General features: G+C 53.1%; 4 protein-coding genes across 4 annotated transcripts; 1 reads left to right on the forward strand and 3 right to left on the reverse strand.

Annotated features, from left to right (window-relative positions):
* Positions 1-1571: 1571 nt before the first annotated feature.
* Positions 1572-2855, forward strand: J4E90_004749 (uncharacterized protein; the record flags this gene model as incomplete). The annotated part of the gene is made up of 2 exons (XM_051434312.1): positions 1572-2216; positions 2268-2855. The coding sequence occupies 2 exons, from the start codon at positions 1572-1574 to the stop codon at positions 2853-2855; spliced, it is 1233 nt and encodes a 410-aa protein (XP_051291568.1).
* A 3026-nt stretch (positions 2856-5881) lies between these two features.
* J4E90_004750 (uncharacterized protein) lies at positions 5882-7522 on the reverse strand (the record flags this gene model as incomplete). The annotated part of the gene is made up of 4 exons (XM_051434313.1): positions 5882-5965; positions 6153-6902; positions 6956-7033; positions 7409-7522. 4 exons carry the CDS (start codon positions 7520-7522, stop codon positions 5882-5884), a joined length of 1026 nt encoding a protein of 341 aa, XP_051291569.1.
* A 7832-nt stretch (positions 7523-15354) lies between these two features.
* J4E90_004751 (uncharacterized protein) lies at positions 15355-17346 on the reverse strand (the record flags this gene model as incomplete). The annotated part of the gene is made up of 4 exons (XM_051434314.1): positions 15355-15953; positions 16112-16147; positions 16194-16257; positions 16804-17346. 4 exons carry the CDS (start codon positions 17344-17346, stop codon positions 15355-15357), a joined length of 1242 nt encoding a protein of 413 aa, XP_051291570.1.
* A 1373-nt stretch (positions 17347-18719) lies between these two features.
* On the reverse strand, positions 18720-19297 carry J4E90_004752 (uncharacterized protein; the record flags this gene model as incomplete). Its single annotated transcript, XM_051434315.1, has 2 exons — positions 18720-18917; positions 19109-19297. The coding sequence occupies 2 exons, from the start codon at positions 19295-19297 to the stop codon at positions 18720-18722; spliced, it is 387 nt and encodes a 128-aa protein (XP_051291571.1).
* Positions 19298-21609: the final 2312 nt, after the last annotated feature.

Consider the following 21609-nt stretch of genomic DNA (forward strand, 5'->3'; position numbering starts at 1 on the left):
TGTTCTTCAGGCCTGGTATGCGGCCTGCCCTCTTCAACAGCCACTGACCAGTGCGGCTGATGACTAGTCGGCACGTCCATAATGGTACCTTAAGAGCTTGTCTCGTGCTTTACGAGCCAGGATACTCACCGAATATCCTTTCGCGTACGCCGAGGAGGCAGTGCTGGCAGCGGTAGGTTTACCGGCCCTGGTGATGGCCTGTTCACCGACGGCCGGGCACGGCTGAATCGAGGCCGCTGGCCACATATTGTAGCAGACGAACAAGACCGTGCCGAACATATGCTGAGAGTTCGGATAATCTACCTGAAACCTTGAGATCAACGGGATTCTGGAGAAAAGTGCAGACAGACTTACATGGGCTGGAGCCCAGCATTTGCCACTTGAGGCAACCCCAAGGCTCTCCGTGGATTCTGCCTGATAAATACGAGGCTAGCCATGGGGTCATAGATGGCCAGCGCTGCTAAGTTGCTAACATCGGCGGGCCGCGGGTAAGTTGATGGAGCTTTCACCATCTCATGCAGGGCGCAGCAGTATTATAACTAGACGAGTCCGAAGCCTCGTGTGGAAGAGCCGCATAGACATCAGGTCAACGTCGTACCTGTCGGGAACCTCTGACCTCCACATATCCATATCGTAGATGATGTCTCGCCGCAAACAGCAATCGCTGGTCCTTGTCGGGGCCAAAAAGGCGGCTGCCAGCGTGTCAAAAGGCGAATGAAACGCGGAAGATGAGGCTCTACGAGGCTACGATCCAGCCTCGTATGGCCGGTGAGTTCCAATGGGTTTAGCTCAGTCCATAGCTTGCACCCATGATACAAGTCCAAGAGCAGTCAATGGTGGACATAGACGCTGTAGGCCCAATGCAATATGAATTGATCCTGCTCTTGCCCGAATGATCTCATGGGAAAAGGATGAGAGATTGTGAAGGTTAGGGAAGGCTGAGAAAGCTCGTGCGGGGTCTTTTTGCGGGTCATGCAAGGTCGATGCACGCTGGCTTTTAACGCGTAAGCAGACCCCTTGGCTTCAGTCTGCTGAAAAAGCAAGACCGTAGGATATCGCACTCGCAGTGGCATCATTGCCGGTCAGCAAGAGCATTGAGATAGCGTTAATAGCTCAATTCGGTATGTGACGAGAGTCGTTGGTGGTGTTGTGCCGATCTTTCTCTTCGTGCGACGTCGGTGGATGCCGAAGTTCTGCCGATTGGACGAGCTGCGCACTACGCGTTGCCGGCAGTCGTAGAGACGTGTCCGTGGAGATGAGGCATACTGTACGCAGAAGTTCAGCAATTGTTCGCGATGTTTATGGCAACGCGTTGTCCTGTCTTCCCCGTGGCTGTTTCCGAATGATGATGACGTCTCTTGCTAACCAGCCTCGGACTAGCGGGACAAACATGTGCGCGAACTTCTTGGCTGCGCGCTGGGCGGCTTCACGCCGCTGTCGTGCAACAACCGGGAACGTCAGGCCTTCTCGAGGGCTTCGTCGACCACCCGTCTTCGCGTGCGACCCCGACTATCTCAATCTGCTCTTTCTTCTTCTTCCAGCTGCTCTCGAGCATTTCGTATAGCCACGCGATGGCACCCCTGTCAGTTAACGGCTCCCAGAAGCCTGGCGCGACAGACACCACGGCGATGGAACAGAACATAGGCCAGGCCACCTCCGTCATATTACCACTTCTCGAGTTCGGCGCTCTGGGGTACGAGACATATGTCGTAGTCTACTTAATATGCGTCCAGTACCTCATAACCCCTTCGGAAGACATCCAACAAGACTTCGGCATTCGGCCGCGACGCTCCACCGGAATCGCACTCATAGTCGTCTACGCTATCCTACTCCTCCTCCTTATGGTAGCATGGCTGCGCCTATTACAACTGGTCTGGTCAAAGCCAGACCTTATACCTCTGGGTAACCCTACGGTGGACAAGGCAGATGCGAGTACGAAGGGCTTCGGGTTCGATCAGTACGATGCATACATTTGCGATTACCAGGGGGTGCCACTTTGGTGCGAGAGGTGTCACAATTGGAAGCCGGATAGGGCACATCATTGCAAGGAACTGGGACGCTGCGTGAAAAAGATGGATCACTACTGCCCATGGGCCGGTGGAATCATAGCGGAGACTACGCACAAGTTCTTTATGCAGTTCGTGGCGTATGCATCGCTATACACGACGTTCACTTGGATTGTGGTGGCCATTTTCTTTGCGGAAAGGAGTTCCAAGGTGCGCTCAGAAGCAACCCAGTGCATGCAGCAGCAGGCTAACACATCGTAGATGGGCTCACGGCCAGGGACATGGATCGGCGCGCTCGCAACAGCTGTGCTCTTCAGCATCTTCACCTTCACAATGACCTGTATGACAGGCTGGAATCTGATGATCAACTTCACCTCTGTCGAAGGCATCCAGCGCGGCGGCATCCACAACATCGCCTTCCTCATATCGAACCCCTCCCCGAACCCCGATACCGCTGCTCCACTTACTGCGACACCAACGACGTCATCCAGTAAACATCATAAAAAGAAGTCTAGCAGAGACGTGGCCGAAGAGAAGGAACTCGACAAGGAGGACTGGCCCGTTCTCACTACCATCACCCGCCTGCCGAACCGCTCGTATGTCGTCATGCAGACCAAGCCCTTGGAACACCCCTGGTATACTACACTCCTGCAGGGCTGGAAAGACACCATGGGCACGAACATAATAGACTGGCTATTGCCCTTTCGCCAATCTCCATGCAAACAAAAAAGCCATCGTGGAGAGTTTGAGTGGGGTGAAGTGGTATACGACATGGCGAAGATGTACGAGAAGAAGAATCCAGGAGCCAGTCTTGCTATTCTCGACGAGACTAGGAGGTCAAGAAGATGACGTTGATGAGGGGTCCATTTCTGGGTCCATTTTTGCATTGTTTCTTTTTCGGTAAGCGACTTGGGCGTTCTTCGTATATTTTTCCTCTTAGGATGTGATACCCATGTATGTTGTTAGTCGTAGGTTGTACATAATGGTCTGGTGGAAGGAATGCTCATCGCATTTGCAAAAACTACTGCACACTGGACTGAGTGACACAAGCCATACTGTCACGAGGTGATTGAACTGCCTTATCACGGTTACTACTCAGGTTCGTCATCTCTCTTAAACCCCACGTCAAAACGCCGACAAAAGCAAGTCATACTAACACCAAAAAGCTCCGACGACGTTGTCCTCACGTCGCACACACATCCATCGCACGAAAACACTCCACGTGGCCCATCCCACCCCCCACCCAATCAACCACCCCGCCCAACCCACCGTCCCCATGATAGGCCAAAAACAAAGTCTGGTACACCACGACCAGCACCGTCCCCCGCCGATCCCACAGGCGATCAAAACAAGTTTCCGATGCGGGTAATCGAAGTTCGCGAACCAAACTCCTGCTTCTTCTGCCCGATGCCGCTGCCTGACGGTCCTTGTTTCCGTGTGGTGGTCGCTGGGGCTATGGGGCGTTGGGCTGTGGATCTGCGTGTGAGTGTGCCTGTTGATCAATTCTAGATGGTGAGTCGTGTCGTTACTTTCCGGGTCGTTGGGGAGAAAAGTTTGCAGCCTGCGGAGCTGCGGACTATGGGGTGTAAAGTTGGTATAAAAGCATGTACGCGTAAGCTGCTAGAGGCTGTGGTGAGGTATCCGGTGATTTTCTTCATGCGCGTGGATGGTGACTTGGAGTGTATTTTGTGGCCGTTACGCTTACTTTGTCAGAGCGCTCTTCATCTAGTCCAAGGGGACGAGTGAGCGTAGGTTGCAGTCACTGTTATGGGCTCGTCGTCTATCTGGCCATGTTGCTCGTACTCGTATTCCTATGGTGGGATCTACTATCCATGTGGTCCTAGCCGCGCTGGTTATCTGTGGGTGTGTGGCGTCCAGCTAGGCTGCAGTACCGCCAGTATCCCGAGTCAAACGGTAATCTTGACTCTTTGCGCGCAGCTATGATCGACCACGGTATAGCTCGGGACTTACCGCGATACCGACCGTGGGTGATACGAAGGATGAAGATCCTCATTTCATCCGTCGCAGTCAACCCCGGGAAACTATCTCGCGCTTCGCTTCGCATCGAGATCTGCGCAACGACGTGGAGATGCTCATCCTCATCTCATCAATGTAACGCGACTATCAGCTCCTGGGACAGGGACTGAAAAGTGACGTTTTGTACTACGACTTTGGCAGCTGAAACAATGACAGCCATCATGTTTGCCTGATGCCCCATGCGCCGCCTGTGAGGCTGCCGGTTTCCGGACAACGGTGATCGTGATTTCCTCCAGGAACGTTTCAGTCTACCATGGTACTATAAATGGAGACATGCTTCCCGCAGACTATACGGCTGCGTCTGAAAAGGCGAGAGCTTGGACCTAGTCCTTCCGTGTTTGCCATGAACGTGCGTCAGGCCGCCCAATCCGTAATGAGGTGTTTACAAGTTGGGTAGTTCACGCGAGCAGCTGGTTAAAGTGAAGAGTCAGCTGAACTTTTGAGTTCTTCTCCACTCGCCACGGAAGCCTCCTATCAATCAAGACGTGAGTGTCACTGTCAATAAAGTGCGCGACGGCTGTTCCGGTGTCACACCTTTAAACTTGCTCTGAATGCCGACAGGTGTGATCCCCTTACAGTACGGGCCGCTCCATGGTATCCCTGTCAGCAGTGATTTTGGTCACGGTCCTTGGTTTTCGGGAGAGATGGTGGAGCGAGATTCGCAGGGCAAACCCTGACTCCGATCCCCCAATGATGTGCAGTGTTTCCCGCATCCAAATAGTGAGGGGTCAATCCCAGAAGAGGATCATAGCAAGGGTCTAATGCGACTTCATTCACCGGACTATGTGGAGTCTCCGGCTGAAAGGCTGGTTATCGAGTTCTTAGGCCAAGTGGAGTGCGAGTGAAGTTAGTGTGAGTGGCGCCCCGGCCTGTTTGATCCTTCACATCTGGAGGAGTCGGCCGATTGAAGTCGGTGGAGTTTTGATGTGTTGAGATTCGATATCACGAAACATGTCATGGCTCAACTTGTTCATACATGTTGCCGGGGTCGTTACTTCCCGAAAGCACGAGCCCTCTGCCAAACGGCTGGTGTTGCCTCTCAAGCACCACCGTTGTGTGTCATGTTTTAACTCTGGGGTTTTGAAACACCGGAGCTGTCGATGGCGTTTGAAGCGTAGACGCTAGATCGGTACCCGCGGACACCAGGGGGATGTCCGTTTGAACTTCCGCATTCGGCAGTGTGTGGGCCGTGAGACCAAATCTGGCCATTCGCGATGAAGACGACTGGAGACTGCACTAGGCAATCAATAGTCTGGAGAGTGGCGGCATACACATGTAGCGCTCTCCGGGTTTCACCATGATACTGCCTGTAAAGTCTCTTTCAGTGGTTGCGGAGGGTTCACGATTCTCACACGAAGCGGGTTAGGACAGCGTCTGTGAGTCTCGTATAGCTTTGGTGAGAAGATCGCATTGTGATTAGGCTATGTAGGAAACAATCTTCGAGGCCGAGGCCGATGGAAAACAACGCTGTAGCAGTTCCAGTATGCTGCGTTCTTAGCGCAATATGCGCCCTAACTCCATTTCCCAAAACGCTGATGTATACTCCGTTTTGGGTCCCAGGGTATTCGACTGAAAGAAAATGGCCAGATCATCCATGCGCCTGGTCAAGGTCGCAATATCCGACATTGCCCGCAGAAGGCTGTGATGATACAGGCTGCCCAAGAAACAAAGGTATCCAGATGCTTCTGGCTCCACCAGAATGCCGAAAGCGGAAGAGAGAGTAAATGATGTGCGCGATTAAACTCGTCATGATGAAGGTTGAATGGAAGATTCCGGTGCGTCCCAGCGCCTACTGGTTGGTCGCGCTTTCCTTGGGCGGGCCCCGTTTGCGTGAGACACTACGCCTCTGGGCCATTGGCTTCACGCTCTCGCTGTTCCTTTTGTGGAGCACGACGACGAGCGTTGATAAACCAGTTAGATACCTAGTGGATGTCAGCACTTTGTTCGGTACACAGATGTAAACTCGTGTGTATGCTAGAAAGGATTTGCGAGGGTAGCAAAAGGACCGACAGCACGCTGTAGTCTAGAGGATGTGACACTGAAGGACAGGAATGGCAGATGTAGTGAGGGTGTCAAAAAATAACGTTGGTGCTGGGACAAGTCACGTACCTGATTGAGACTCAATCCAGTCCGGTTGCAGAGCTCCATCTTCTGGTCTTCAGTGGGATAAGGCGATGTTCGGTTGGCGGCGAACCAATCTTTCAGCAAGTTGGTAGCTTCTTTGGGCAGGTTTCCTCGGCGCTTCCTGTTGAATGCGTTGTGATCAAGGCCTACGTGCTGCTGGAATCGGATGTCGCCATACTGGGAGTCGTAACTTGGGTAGCCAGGTCGAGTAAAGAAGGATTCATTCTGTCGCTCGTAGCCACCGTAGACAGCAGCTTGGGGTTCGTGGTAGTAGCTGGGTCGTGGTTCGTACATGCCACCTTGCTGAACCATGGGCTGCTGGAAAGGGCCCTGCCCGATAGGCTGCTGGAGAGATGGTGGTGCGTAAGACATGTGGCCCTGGGGTGCTGGTGATGACTGATGTCGCATGTGTGGGTTCATAGGCATTGGCTGCTGCTGGGGTGCCGCGTATGAATGACTTGGACGATGGAGCATGCCAGATCCGACAGGCTGCACTGCGTGTTGCTGGGCGATGCGGGGCGAGTAGCCAGAAAGGGCAGGGTCAATAGCACTGCTCATTCGACGGCCCTGCATAGGCGGCTCGTAGATATCGCCGAGCGTGTCGACGCGCCTTCTCTTGCTGTCTGACCAAGATACATCTTCAAACTGAGGTTGCACGTGGGGAGAGCTTTCAGCAGAGTCATTTCGACGCTGAGGCGTCCGCGGGGGTGTGGTGGTCCGCGTAGTGTGGAGAAACTGGAGGAGTCAATCGCCTGCGGATGGCATAAATCGGCTGGAGGGAGACATACCTCAGAAAACGAAGGAAGTTTGCCAGGAAAGTTTTGCTCTCCGGGCTGGATGGGCGGTGAACTGCGCATGTGGTGGTTCTGTGATTCTGTCAGAGTGATGCTCGACGGTCGTAGTTCGTCGCCATCGACTGTGTCTGGAGTAGTCGTAGGCAGGCGTGAGTCGGGCAGCATTCTCGGCTCTGGTGAATGCGATCGGCGGCGTGTGGGCAAAGAATAGGAGCGCGGCAAGGCCAGTGAACGGGCGTTCTCGCCAAGTGCGTCCGCAAAGTGGGGATGGCCATAGTACTGGGCAGGTGCGCGGGGGCAGGCGAAGGGCTCGGATGCTCTTGCCCTCAAAGTTGCACTCTCCTGCCCGTGGACACGGAAGGGATCATGCAACGCGGGCTCGAGAAATCGCGGAGGGATGGGAGTGGGCTCGTGTAAAGAAGAAGGAGACTCTGGTTCTTGACTTACCGCAGCGACCATGTTAGCCAGCGGCCGTTCGGCAGGATGTGCAGAAGTCATCTTGCGCGAGTGCAGCGGTTCACAGTGACGGTGCGGAATATCTTGGAGAGTAAGATATTCCATATGTGCAACGGCAACACTGCTTAAATACTCTAGCATGCACGCGTTAGCAAATAGTCACTTGTGTATCAACGTCTCCATGGTGAGTGGGCGGACTGTCTTGCTCTCCCAAAGTACTGACAGCTTGGTACCGCTCTTTGGCTGGCACCGTTGAATGCCATCACCCACGAGCGGGGTCCCATAGGACGATAGGCAGTTGGGCGGCATTACTCACCCAGGTATTATGGTAGTGATGTAACAATTAACTCGAAAGGGCGACCAAGGGTCCGCTGCAGGACTACCGAACCACAGATTCTATATCGCAGATATATGAGTGGTGAGGGCGTGCGAGGGATTAGTCGTAGGATAGGTGTCGTGGACGAGTGGTGACAAGGGAGCCGGCGCAAGCACTCAGCGATTCGCAAGAAGATAGTTGGGCGTGATGGGGTCGTGATGACGGGTCCGAGGCGTTTAAGAAGCAGCAGCACCGTGAGCGAAGGAGGCGTTTCTAGGCTAGGAGGGACTGCAACGGGCCGTACATCAAGCATGCCCTGCGATCTTGCAGCACCAGAAAGCGCGTCAGGGGTGATGCCAGTTGGGGCCAATGAAGGACACACAAGCGTGTTTAGCACCACGTCTGTGGACTTGACAGGTGAGGGTTAAAGTTTGGTCTATATTCTCCGAGCGTGACAATGCAGGCTCTGGCCGGACGCAGGCCGAGCGCAGGAAACAAGAGACGCTCAGTCTACGCCGCAGATTTCGAGGCACGAGCCCGTCGGTGCTGGAGTCGCGCCATCTGCTGCAGACGCCATTGAGCGTCGGCCGGTGTCTCCACTGCTCGCATCGTCGCAGATCTCGCTGCTTCTGACTCGCCGCAGGCAGGCGCAGGGGTGCCAAATGCCTCTCGCCCATTTCGTCGCACCCTGCCCGTCGATTACCTCATCCGCCCTCCAACACACTGGATGCCGCAGCAACCTCACAGCGTGCCATCGCGGCGGTAGCCGCCTGTGGCCAAGCATTGGCCGACGCGGTCGTTGTGGTCTGGCGCCTCGCGGTCGGCCAGCGACCACAAGCAGTAGTTCATCGACACCAGCCTCGCCATAGGTCGCTACCGCCTACCCCCATCTCAAGCCTTGCGCCCGCCAGCAGCAAACCATAGTGGTAATTGCGTCGAGGCTAGCATCCAGCACACGCTACTAACTCTCGCTGCTGCTGGACCTGACTTGAACTCTCCCGGGCACCGGTGGCACGGTACCCTTATGGTTGCTTTTGCCGGAGATATCTGAATCGACAGAAGCAGCACAGCATCTAGGGCAAGTGGGGTAGCTGCAGCGCAGCAGCATCCAGGACATGGCCGCGGGTTGCACTTCAGTCGAGAGCGGAGTGTAATCCGACGTTATGAGGGCTGCGGTGCACCCCAGAGCCACGCTGACGGCGTGTATGTCACCCAGCACAAGGTACGATACCCGGCAGACAGCTGCCGCAGGACAGAACCAGGTCGGTGGCTGAGCGTGGTGGACACTTGTGCAACGGAGCTTTTCCAGCATCCAGGAGCGGGAAGCCTTGGTGTCGTGACGGGGTACAGAAGCAGCTAGTGCTGCAGCAGCGAGCTTTGGGAAGGGAGAAAGAGGCGTTCGTCCGGTGGGACAGGAATAGCAGCTAGAGCGACGACGTAGGAGCGCGGGAGATGATGCACGGCGTTCGATTCTCCACCATGTGCCAGGCATGACTAATTGGGGAGCCGTCGCCTGCAGACCCTGAATCAGTTGGCGAGTAGTGCAGCAGCAGTGTCTGCGAGACAAGTTGCGTGTGCCGTCTGGAGTCGGCGTGCTGTCTGCCAGTGCCTAGTACACGCACGCAGCCGTCGCCGTGAGAGCTGGCTGTCGTGGTGGAGAGCCCCTCGCAGTGCGGGCGGATGACAGATGTCAGGCTCATCCAGACCTCTGACGATGGCATCGTGCGAAGAGGTGCGACCTTGTCTGCGCCGCCATGATTGGCACAGGGATGACTGGCACCTTCCCGCTCTCGGGGTCGCGCCTGCCCGATTCGCTGATCGCTTCCCGCTAGCCGGCCGATCAGACCTCGCACCTGCGCCTGGACGCCAGCCCTCGACATTCAACATCCGCCGTCTCGCGTGCCGGGTCGCTGCCGTCAATTGAGACCTTCTCCACGCTGTCGCCGTTTGCACTCGCCGTCTTGCAACTCGACGCGACACCACGGCAAACTCTGCGCTGCCCTAACTGCGTCTATCGAAATCTACGAAACTTTGTCGCGCCCCACCATCCCAATCCTTTCGCGTTGTGTTTCGCGCTTCCAAATTGACGTCGACGCTCGCAGGGCTCTAATCTTGCCTTTGTTGCGTCGTCATTGGGTTCGGCATCGCTGCCGAGCTGCAGCGTTGCCATTATGCTTCGGCGCCACACCGACGAGAGACCAACCTTGTGAACTGCTTGCACATTTGCATCGTCTGTCCTGACCGCTTGTCGGCTCGTGCCTGCTCCCACTATCTTGGCCGCTGTCCGCACTCACCATCCCGGCATGAGGGTAAACCTCCCGCTCGGGCTCGTATCGTTTTCGACCCCCTAGAGTGGTGGCCAGGGACGCTCGCACAAGGTCCGCTGCGCTTCCATCGCCGCAAGCCATCGTCACACGGCAGCAGTTGACCGCCTGACAGTCCGTCAACTTTGCTTCAGGCGGCTGCGGTTCGTTGTTGTGTCGCCCAACGTCTCTGTGCTATGGCCCAGGGGGCTGTCAAACTGCTGCAGTGTAGCACCGCTTCGATACTAATAACTAGTACAGGGCGCCTTCCGATCTGGATCATCAGTCATATCAAATATGCCCTACATTCACAACTGTCTTTGCACCTCGTGTGGAGATGGCGCCGCCGCCCCTTGCTGGCGATCATCTAGGGCGGGGAAGCCCTTGCATTCCAGGTTGCGGTTCTGTCTTGATGAAATGCAGCTGCCGTGACTGGCGCCGTTGCACCAGACGGAAGCCACGAGCGCCATCTGCTGCGCGGACAGACCTCGAACCAGGTTTCCAAATACTCCACGCACGCTGTACCTCAACATTTGCGTCTTCAACAACCGAGATTACCAATCGAGCAGTCTACACGACAACCGCATGCTAGTGTTTGCCCGGCGCTCCATATTCAAAGTTACGTTGAGGCTCTTTGGATTTGGAAGACGACGAGACCTCGTCCGCGGCCTCCGAGACCGGTATCAATGCTTCCGATAGTTGCAACACTTGACATCTTGTACTCGTTAATCATGGTGGCCTACTACGTCGCCTGATTATCATCATGCTCACCGCTCAATCGGCAATTGACGTGCAACCTGTCTGATTTGGTCTGAACAACCTCATCGGAAGAAAGAGATTGGAGCCCAGTAGCATGACGATAACTAAACAAGTGGGCGGGTGGCATTCGTAGCACCTGTACCAGGCTCGCCTCTCGCTATAGATACAGATCCGTGTCCGGAATCACGGAACTTCCATCCTCATACCAACGAATACTGTACCTGCAATTAATGTTTTGACTGTCCGTAGCGGACGGTAAGTCATGCAAAAGACTTGATTCAGAAAGAGGGGTCTGCACGAAACAGTCCCACAACACATGGTGGCGTGCATGCGTATCATGCCCCACTCTTCTTTCCGGTATACCAGCATCTTGCCCAGTGAACTGATGTTTTATCTTCAACAAACACTGCAGGTTCATTTACCCGGTATCTGGGTTTCCTTCAACAGCAGTGCGCACTTCTACTTGCAGGCCGAAGTGTTTTCAGGCAAAATGAGCAATATGTGCACTGCTGGCAGTCATCGACTAAGATCGTACTTGTTGAACCCACGCGCGTCCGGCTTCAGATGTGGAGAGATCTCTCAATCCAATCGTCACTCTTCTAGCGTTGATATGTTGTATGGTGAATTTTTGTTCCAGGGAACGACGTTGCCATAGGTTGTGTAAGGGGTCCAAGGATAATACTTCCCCATTCTCCATAGCTTTAGATCGTTGCAGTATCCTAGATTTGCGCTAACAAGATGAAACGATAGGCAGCAGACACTTCAAGTCAAAGATGTCAGCCATGCGGAAGCTGGACGCCTTGAAGCCAAAAGCGGTCGATCTGGAGAGTGTCAGACGCTCTTCTAGATGGCGCACTTGTCTCTCAATAGCATAGTGAAGGCTATCACGATGCAAGTGCGTTGTTTTACCTGGCACCATCTCGCTGTGTACTGGTTTACTGCACGCTGCTATGGCTGTCATAATCTCAATACACTTTGGGGTTTTCAGCGAATCGGCTTCGCTCCGCTAATGCTTAGTGTGCGTCGCCTTTATCTGTCCGAGGCTCGAAAGCATGATGCTAACCAGAACAGCTACAGTTTGGGGGCGTCATCAAGATCCCACATTCCTGGCCCACTAGCTGAAGATACTATCGGAGACCCACGGACCTGGATCAGAGATCTCTTTGTAGATCGAAGCCCTACAATCTCGCTCCAACGTGCACTAGATACATCGCTAGAACTAACATCATCTTCCGCACGCGACAAGCGAACGCAGCCCTCAGCGGAATTGTCGCCGTGGAGTCTATCGGTCATGTTTGAACAATTTCAAAGGCACCGTCGTTGCTTGCATGGAAGGCTATCGTTAATGGCGGCTTAGAGCTTCGCACCTGTTTCGCACTCGCGTTGGTATGCAAATTCGCAAACATGGTAATCTAGGTAAAGTCGGCTGTAAATTTGTCACTTCCCCATGTTGAGCGGACAATTTCCCACTGTCTCTTACGCGCTAAGTGCACGTTCGCTTTCAGTCGAGCGATGTCTCTGTTGTGACCTCGGCAGCTGACGGTTGCCAATTAGGCTTGGTTCCTGCATATGACTAAGCTGCGCGAGCCGCAGATCGTTGGCTCAGCCACCTTCGACCCTTCTTTTCCCAGCTGAGATCGGCTTCACCTGCCGTTCGCACACATCTGCTGGCACTCACGCTGCAAAATCAATATTTCGGACGGCCAGGGTAGGCGATGCGACCGCTACGACTTGCCCTGACTGCAGAACAGCATGACGCAGTCGTGTAGTACCTCCAGAAATCGACGGGTTCGCATTCACTCCCACATCACTACTCAACATCACTACTCAACACCACAAAGTGACATGTTGACAGCTCCCGTCGAGCTGGATCATCTACTTCCCGTCAACTAATGCTGCCAAGCGTAGTCGGCTCGGAGAACATCGCTCGTGGTCATATACGCGGATCAGCATGCGAAAGAGAACCCGGGACAATCAAGATCTCTTGGCACGGGAACAAGAGTCTAACGCCGATCCGGCCTGCGGTTACCATCAGCCGCAGTCGGTGCTGATCTTGATCGTCTGTCTCCTGGGAGAGCGCCCCACAGAAGTCGTTGACGACTCGGTAGACCGTAGACACAGCCACAATCCCGCCAGGCATCCCTTCTGCAGTTTCATCGCGTACCCGAAGATCAAGCACTGAGCAGAATTTTCGCTACGAGTATTCCGGACCTGTTTTACGCGAGAAAACTACAGCATGCGGCGCAGACTAACGACGATGGCCTACTGCATTTGGACCTGCGTGACAGCGCACCTGCATCCATCATCTGGGACTCTGTCCCCACCGTCACCGGCCGGTGAGCTCTACGCTTGTCATCCTCTAACCACAAGCTCCAGGGGTGCACGAGATATCACTACTATGTCTTGTTGGTGCATGATGGCTGCAATTTGAGTGTAAGTCGTGCGCATGGTACCGTCGTCTCGCTATTCCATACCTGGCCAGCGTCGAAGCACTGGCTCGGGATGTAAGGATGATCGGTGCCGTCTCCGTTTCGCAACCAAATTACCTGCAGTGGCTTCAACGCTAACACGTGGCTCTTTCGGAACACCTTCGCGGAATGATGTGATAGCGGGAAATGGTGTCGTTAGCACAGGGTTCCGACAGGCTCCGTTTCGGGGCATTTACTCACACCTTGGTACGTCAGATGTGTCGAAACGGATCACTAGGTACTCTAACGCCAACCTTAATTCCAGCCAGGCCTGGCAGGACCTACCTCTCCCGGTCACAAGGTAGACCCCCGCCACACTTCAAACATCTCGAACAACGACAATCGTTGTAGATGAGGAACCTTACTATCGACTCTCCTTTACTGTGCAGGTGTCGACAGCGTATCCTAGATTCCTCGTGAGAGAGAGCGTCTGCAACCACAAATGACGAACTGCAACCACGATCTTGTGAGAAATGACGTCAGACCTCCATACGAGTATACGAGATCGAAACCATGCTCTTCATCGAGGGGAGATCTCAGCGCAACGTCCCCCGCCGTCACTGTCAACGGGTCTCGGAAACCTCGCCTATCGCGGTACATCAGAACTGAAAATTCGCAATGTAACTGTGTATCCTGCAAAAGCGTAAACACCGGGCTGAGCAGAAACGCTCATTGCTCCGGCGCACCTCATTCGTGCGCCTCGCTCAAAAAGAACCCACCACCAATCCACATCGCCACCCCCGGCCGACAGCGTACTGACAGCATGTAATGGCGGAGTTGCGCGATACATCACAAGGTTTTAGGCGTGACATCTGTCGCTCTTTTTTGCTTCTCCCGTACCGTTGGTTGTGCAGTGCAGATCAAGAGTTGCTTCTCTGTCTTTCTGGGCACGCGAGTCCGGCCAAGCCTGGCGGAGATGCCTCCGCAACGCCTCGGTACAAAGAAAGGGAGAGCTTTTAGGTAAAGGCGTTCAGCTGCGTATAGCTGCTGCAATTAAGGCGTATGCGTTCAGGCGAGCATCGCCGGCTGAGGGTGTGGTGCTCTACTTCCAAGTCCAGAGCCACCTTTCTTGCTTCCTTTTTCGATCTCTAGGTGGTGATCTCTTCGACTGCATCTCCGGCGTCGTTTGCAGAGGGGGCTGTGTGCATGATCCAAACTCCACGAGTTTGGAATGCCACAATTCGCAACTATGCATGACAGCATTAGAACAACACTTGACGTCGTTTGATGAGTAAACGCTTCAGGCGGGTACAGTGCCCGCACGTGGTCGAGACACCACGAGGTAGTGCGACTTGCATATTAGCGCGATTGATTTGTTTCAGAGATGTGATATCGATTCTTTATTAAGTGTACATACGGAGCGGAAAGCCATTCATTCACCCCGGGCCTTCTCTCGCGGCCCAAGTCTCGATGCACTAGTTTAGCCGTAGCTCTTGGTAGCGTTAAGTACCTCTTCTAATCATTTTTGAAGAAACTCTGGATTCTGGAATCAATACTGCTTGTAAAGGCGATCGTGATGAGGAGTCTGGCTACAAGCCGAGGCTTGTATTATGTGACTTGTACGTATCTTTGACATCGTTGATCTTGAAAGAGAGCAATCTAGCCTCTGCAATAGCATCGCTTGGCCTACGTGCAGCTTCTCGGCCTTGAATCGATGCATGGTTATGAATGTTTGTGCAATAATGATATGAGAATGGCTACAGATCCTGACAGATCATTTCTCAAATACTAATGAAGTCCGTTGCTGACATGGGTTAGACATGGAGCAGCACATGCAAATGCATGCTAGTCATATCGAAAGAACACCTATGTACTCATTATTGCTGGATGTATTGTGCCGGATACATCTGCCCAGGCATGCAGTATACGCATCCGTGTATCAGCCTAAACAGAAGACGAGAGAGCGTAACGCGATATCTTGAGATACGAGAAAGGACCGAAGAGTCGACGTTGACTTTAACCGTTATCTGTACAGTATCAATACATCCTTGTATCCTCCAGCCTTCCCTATCAAGAAGCCCACGTGCCCAGCGCCATCTCCGTAGCCCTTAATCCTCGAACCCATCTTCGTTCTCGAAGCCTTTGTACTCATCAATCTGTGCGTTCAGAGATGGCTCGGAGGAGTTTGATCCACTGTCGGACGTCAGGAAAGTTGTGCGGACCCATGGGAGACTCGGTCAGTACAACACCTTCGCAAAGCCAATTACCCCTCGAAATATTCTTGGCTGGCTTCGTATTTGCAAACAGATTTGCGATTTTGTCTAATGCAACCTCGCCCTCAGCTCGCGAGCCTAACCAAGGTCGAAGCCGAAGACACATCAGACTAGTCGCTACTGGTAAGTAAAGATGGCCGTAAAGGTTTGCGATTGATCGAATCTGCTTCATCTCGTCAGATTTCTCAATCTTGTCCTTTGGAAGCGGAATCGGGGGCCCGTTGAACATCTGGTCTTGTAAGCTCATACCCCAGTCATCGAGATCGGTCTCCAATAGCTCGGGAAATATCTGTGCCAGACCAACTGACATTAACGTCTTGTACGATACGGCCTTGTATCCAATGCCTCTGATTGGTCCATGAGCCAAGTACTCATGAAGTCCGTCGGGCTTGAACAGGTGCGGAACATGCCAGACCAAGACGTCTCCATCCAGCTGCTGTGTGTCCATGATTGCGACGTGGGGATCGTATTCTTCTTCTATGGATCCAGCATAGCAGAGAGCTAGGTGAATTGACGCGGTCCATGAGCTGAATTCGGAGGTGAAAACGGATTCGGTGTCGTAATGGTCTCGCACCATTTTGTAAAGCTCACTTTCAGGCTTGTCGTAGAATCCGCTTTTTTGCTGCTCCAAGTACGAAATAGGAATTGAGGGATGTGGTTCTTGCGGAGATCTGTGAGAGTTAGCCAAGAGCGTGATGTGATAGCAGGGTGAAGTACCTTCGAAATATGCCTTGCGGTCACCCGTAATTGGCTCAATATTGCTTGCTTCCAGCATGATCGCCTAGGTATGGTTAGTGTCGATGTCGTCGTTAAGGCAGAAAGCTAATTAAGGATAGGTGTTGGATGGTAGAAGAAGATTGAGGAATTGTTGGATACGGTTATAAGTGTGGTAGCAGTTTTTCTAGATAATTATGATTTTGATCGCTCTTATTGTCCTTGTGACACAATAGCACAAGACGGGAGGTTTCGATTTTCAAGTAAGTGAGGTGAAGGCGACAGTCCGTCCTCCAGTCACCAAGAGTTCTCCGCCTGAGTGCTAGGCAACGACTCTCGTTGAGACAGCAACTTCGATGCAGATTTCGGGGGCATCAAACGATGTTAGGGCTTGTTGTTCTATTCGGAGTTTTGAGAAGTTTAGCTCACGCTGAATACATCATAATTCGATGTCTACAGTGCCATCTCATGTATTGGAAACAAGGCCTCCAATGGACGCAAGCAACGCTACCTATGTTCTAGACATATACCTCCTAGTCTCCAACTACGCAAGTAATATATCCAGGAAATCATCTCACTCTTTGCAGCAAGCTTCAAGACAGACTGAACGTACGTTTTCGAAGTGCACGGATATGCCTGCCTCCAGCAGCCGACCAAAAATCTGCACTCCAGCCTCTTTGTAGTCCTTTACTCGCTGCTTCGGGTCGTTATCGAAATCGAGAGATATTCTTTTCAAGCTGCGCAGCTTGCTGCGGTCATCCAGAACTCCCGAGATCCACTCTATCACAGCGGTAGTCGGATCAGCCACATTAAGGTACTCTACATTCGGCGGCAGCGCCTCGAACGGATGGAGAGGGGAACATTCGTAGGGGGTTGAGTTGATGAGAACACTTTGCGGAATGGATAGGCGCTTTATTAGAGTGAAACGTTGCAACGATCGCGATGGTCGGAGGTAGTCGATCTGTTTAGAATCTCCGGTGTCAGAGCACTTTAGATCCAGCTCTTCCAGAAGATGTGAGGCAGGGATCAGCGGATCGATGATGATGGAACTCGTAAATCCTTGCCCAGGATAGCATATGCGTTCCCGATTGTAGGTGGCGTAATATAGGTTGTCGTACTCATAATAGCCGTAAGCAAACCCAATACCACCACTCATGTTGTTATAATGTTCTATCCAATTGGTAAAACACAAGTGCAAAGACCTCAGGGCGGGGAGCCGTTGGAAGAAAGGCGAGAGGTCTTGTGTATTGGCTGCCTGGTATTCGTAAAGTATTGGGCGATGTAGAGTCAAGGTAGTGATACCATAGAGTAGGATAACTGGTTCTTTGTCCCATGCTATGGGCCCTGTACAGTCGAGTTCCAAGTGAAGCAGTTTTGGAAAAGTAGACCAAGACCTGTCCATTTCTCCCCAAGCAACAGATAGCCGTCGGAGGTGTGGAAGAAGCAAAGTACCAGGAGCAGTAACAGCATGCCTTTCGGCTATGCCAGGGAACGTCAGACTCAGGCTCGGCGGCGTCATGAAATCCTGGTTATCTCCAGAACAGAACGTGAGATTCTGCAGCTGATCTGTCAACACCAGCAATAGGCCAATGCAAGCATAAAGATCGCCGTCTTTGACTCTGCTAGCCCACTTCATCTGATCGATAGGCCAAGAATGTGTCGACTTTATTGCGTGTGTGACGACCTGGTCCCAGGAGTCATCATAGCCTACAGCCGATCTGTAAACGTGCTGAGGACCACGATATCCCGTTATTTGCAAAGAGCGGACCTTCTTAGCGAGATCTGGCCTTTTTACTAAGGTTCTGAGGAGTTCCGAAAGAGACTGGTAATGCGTCCTGAGACTAATGGAAGTGTGAAGAGCTTCTTGCGGGATGTCGCGGAACTGGCATGCGGTTAGAGCTAGGTCTTTGAGATCGGGTGGCTGAAGGCGTAGCGCGATATCGAGCAGGAGCTCGTCAGGTAGGCTCTTAAGCTGAGCCATGATCGTGCTTCGAAACGGCAGTATCGATTGCGAAGTTGAGTTGATGGTGGGGACAGGTCGGAGATGGAACGGAGATCGCAGCTCAGATAGCAGGTCAAAGTTGAGTGTGAAGGAAGCAGGCGTAACTTTCTCCTTTCACTTCGTCATAAGTAAAATTGCATCAGACTTCAAGTCTGACTGTTGAATAGTCGCGCAGAAACTAAACCTTGGTATTACCCTGGCAATACCACGGTACTTTGATGAGTAATGCGATGACATGTAGATGATGAGCCAATAACAACTCCCGCAACACAAGCGACGCCCATGTCTCCAAAGACCACCGGCGCCTCATCAATGGACATTGATACTCGTTACTTGTGGCGGCAGATACACGTCGTAGTCGCGCTTTCTACTTTTGAGGAGGGTGGTCTCTAGATGCTGTGCTGAGGACTTGCCACGGAGAAAAGGCGCTGCAGCAGGAAATGGGATGGCATTCACGTTGGACGGCGATGGTAAACTTGGTCTTTTCGTATTTCTTTGGCCTAGCGCGCCGGCCGTGAGTTCCGAGTCTAAGCATCAGTACCCTGGAACATGTTGCCCACGCTCGTCTCAGACTTAACAGCATCCTCATGATAATGCGAACCCGCCGAGGTAACCGTAGTGTCCAACTCTTCCAGACGCCTCAAATCCATAGGCGCAGCCAAAAGCGGAATGACGTAAGGATCGAAAGTCTTCCAGTAAGGGTTGTTAAGGTGGTATTGCTGGGACTGCCGCGAGCGTTAGTTTGTCACGGGATCGATAGACGGTCTTTTCTCGGATCGTGAGTGAGCGTGCATCATCTTCGGAGTTGGAGGCATGCGCCAAAACATCCTCCTCCAACATCTGCTCATACGCAAACCAATAAAAGCCCCCCCCCGTCCATTATCATGAAGCGAACCAAAAAGAAGATCAAACTTACAGATTCCTTCAAGTACCGCTCAACAATAGTAAACTTCCTCTTATCCACCGTATCCTGCATAACGAACCAACTCAGCGTCTCCTTATCCTTGCTGTACACCTGACTCGCTTCCACAAGCTTAGCACTCAGCTTGCTGATGCTCTCCTGGTCTTCCTTGGCGAGGAGGTGAACGACGATTGTGTAGACCATTTTGGCTTCTCTTGTTCCTTTCTCGTTCGTTGTGTTGCTGTGTTGGTGTGGACACTGGCGATCAAGCTTTTCGCTTCGCTTGGAAAATGGAGTTTGCGTACGTAGTTGAGTACCAGAATGGGACCGTATGACAGAGAAAAGAGAAGAAGATTTAAACGTCGCGACAAACAACAGTAGATTTTTCTGCATCGGTGATGCTGTTTTTGCGGCCTAGTGACGTATCACCGCGACGGAACCCCGCAGCTGAAAGTGGAGTTCGGCCGATCTGCATGCCTTCCTTCCCACGCTACAAGCAACACCAAGGAACGGAAGGAGCGCGCAGCCGCAACATCCCCAAAAAGCAAGGGAAGGAGCACAATGAGTGTCTTCGTAGGCGCGGGATGTAAGGCCGACGATAACGCGTAGCCACGTGGGGACGTGGGACACGGGATGGAAGCACCACCACCAGCACACTAAGCACAGCAACCAAGATTTTTTGAACTTGAAGATCAATTACACATCTAAACAACGAGGGAAAATAAGAACAAGGGTGCCTCCCAACACCCCGCCCCATTCTCCCTCATCTATGTCGTAACTAAACTGATAAGCTAAAGAAGGGGGGAATTTGCGAAAAGACAACGCAGTCGCACCGTAGCAACGCTAAAGTTACACCATCATCACCATTCCCAATTCCAACCAGAAAATTTGGAAAAAAACACCACCCCATATATTATGCCATGCCGTTAAAGCGAATGATAATCGAAAACATGGGTACTACTATGCCCTGCTGAGCATCTTGAGCACCTCCTCCTTCTCGCTCGTGGGCAGGGTGCTGAGCAAGCTCATGACACCCTTGAGACCGCCCTCGCGGTCCTTGCGCATGAGCTGCGCGATTTCGAGCGCAATGCCATCCGTCTTGAGTTGCTCAATCTTGTCGCTGACGAGGGGCCTGTTCTCTTCGTACCAGGTCGCGACGGCCATGTCGTCTTGCTCCCAGTTGGGGATGTTGGACAGGTGCTTCAACATCTCGAAGCCGCGGCTGCGGGTGAGCGGGTTGGCCATGGGGTTGTCGTGTGTGGGCGAGGCGGCAGCAGCGAACTTCTTCAGGATGTACTCCTCGTTGAGACGGCGGCGGAGGCGCCAGTAGAAGAAGCGGCGGGCGTTTTGCCATCGCAGGGCTTGTCGGATGACACCCTTGGCTTGCATGCGGCCGGAGCGGTCGTGCAGATCGGCGAATTGAAGGGCGATTTGACCGTAGACAGGTAGAAGCTTCTTCTCGCGCTCGGTCATTTGGGCCTTGATTTCGCTGAGCTCGGACTCCGGTGTTGCCTTGTCGTTCAGCTTGCGCTTGAGAGCACCGTAGGTAGGGTCGTTGCGGGCCATAGTGTCGAGTTGACGTTCCCGACGGTACTTGATACCGACGATACCTTCGGGTTCGAGCACACCACCACGCGAGTCCTCGTCAGCGTACATCTCCATGAATTGAGGGTTGATAGTGGGATCAACGACGACCCAAGATCCACCACGAAGCTCGCCGTACGGAGGAATGTAGACGAAGATGGGCTGTTCGAACTTGACGAGGGCATCGACAATGTAAGAACCGTACTTGAGGACCTCGTTGTACATGTCGCGCTGACCACCGGAGAAACCACGCCAGTTGGCAAGAATCATCAACGGCAGTTGCTCACCGTTGTTGAAGTCCTTAATAGCCTGAGCAGTCTTGAAGGCGGAGTTGGGGTACCAGACACCACCAGCCTCGGATGTGACCTGTTCGATGGAGTCAGGGTTGGCGGGATCAGCAGGTGTAACGTTCTCGACCGAGCGTGTCTCAACACCGATGACACCAATAGGAATGCCACCGAGGCGAGCACGACCGACGACAACCGTCTTAGCCCAACCACCAAGAGTCTCAACGAACGAGCCGCGATCGAAAAGACCAGACTGGAAACCGTCTTCGTCCTCCTTTCCGGCGATGAGATGCCTGACATCGTAGGCTGACTTGCCAGGTGGGTAGTAGGTGATGTCGCGGTCCCAGTTGTCGGCAGATGGCGAGATCGGGACGGGGCTGCCCTTCTTGTCGGGTACGTATGACAGCCATTGGACGATCTTGGAGACACCCTCGAAGTCATCATCGGCAGTCGAGTGTGAGACACCGTTTCTGTACATGATCTGGGTACCACCAAGCTGGAGGTTCGAGGTGTAAACTTCACGACCAAGCAGCTTGTTGATGGCCTGTGCACCGGTGAGGATGATTGGCTGTCCTTCAATCTGGATGGCACGCTGACCAAGGCGGACGAGGTAAGCACCAATACCTATTTAGCGTTAGTAGACGA

This window comes from Alternaria incomplexa (genome assembly GCF_024043165.1).
Source record: "Alternaria incomplexa strain BMP 0042 chromosome Unknown scaffold_6, whole genome shotgun sequence".
Taxonomy (NCBI): Eukaryota; Fungi; Ascomycota; class Dothideomycetes; order Pleosporales; family Pleosporaceae; genus Alternaria; species Alternaria incomplexa.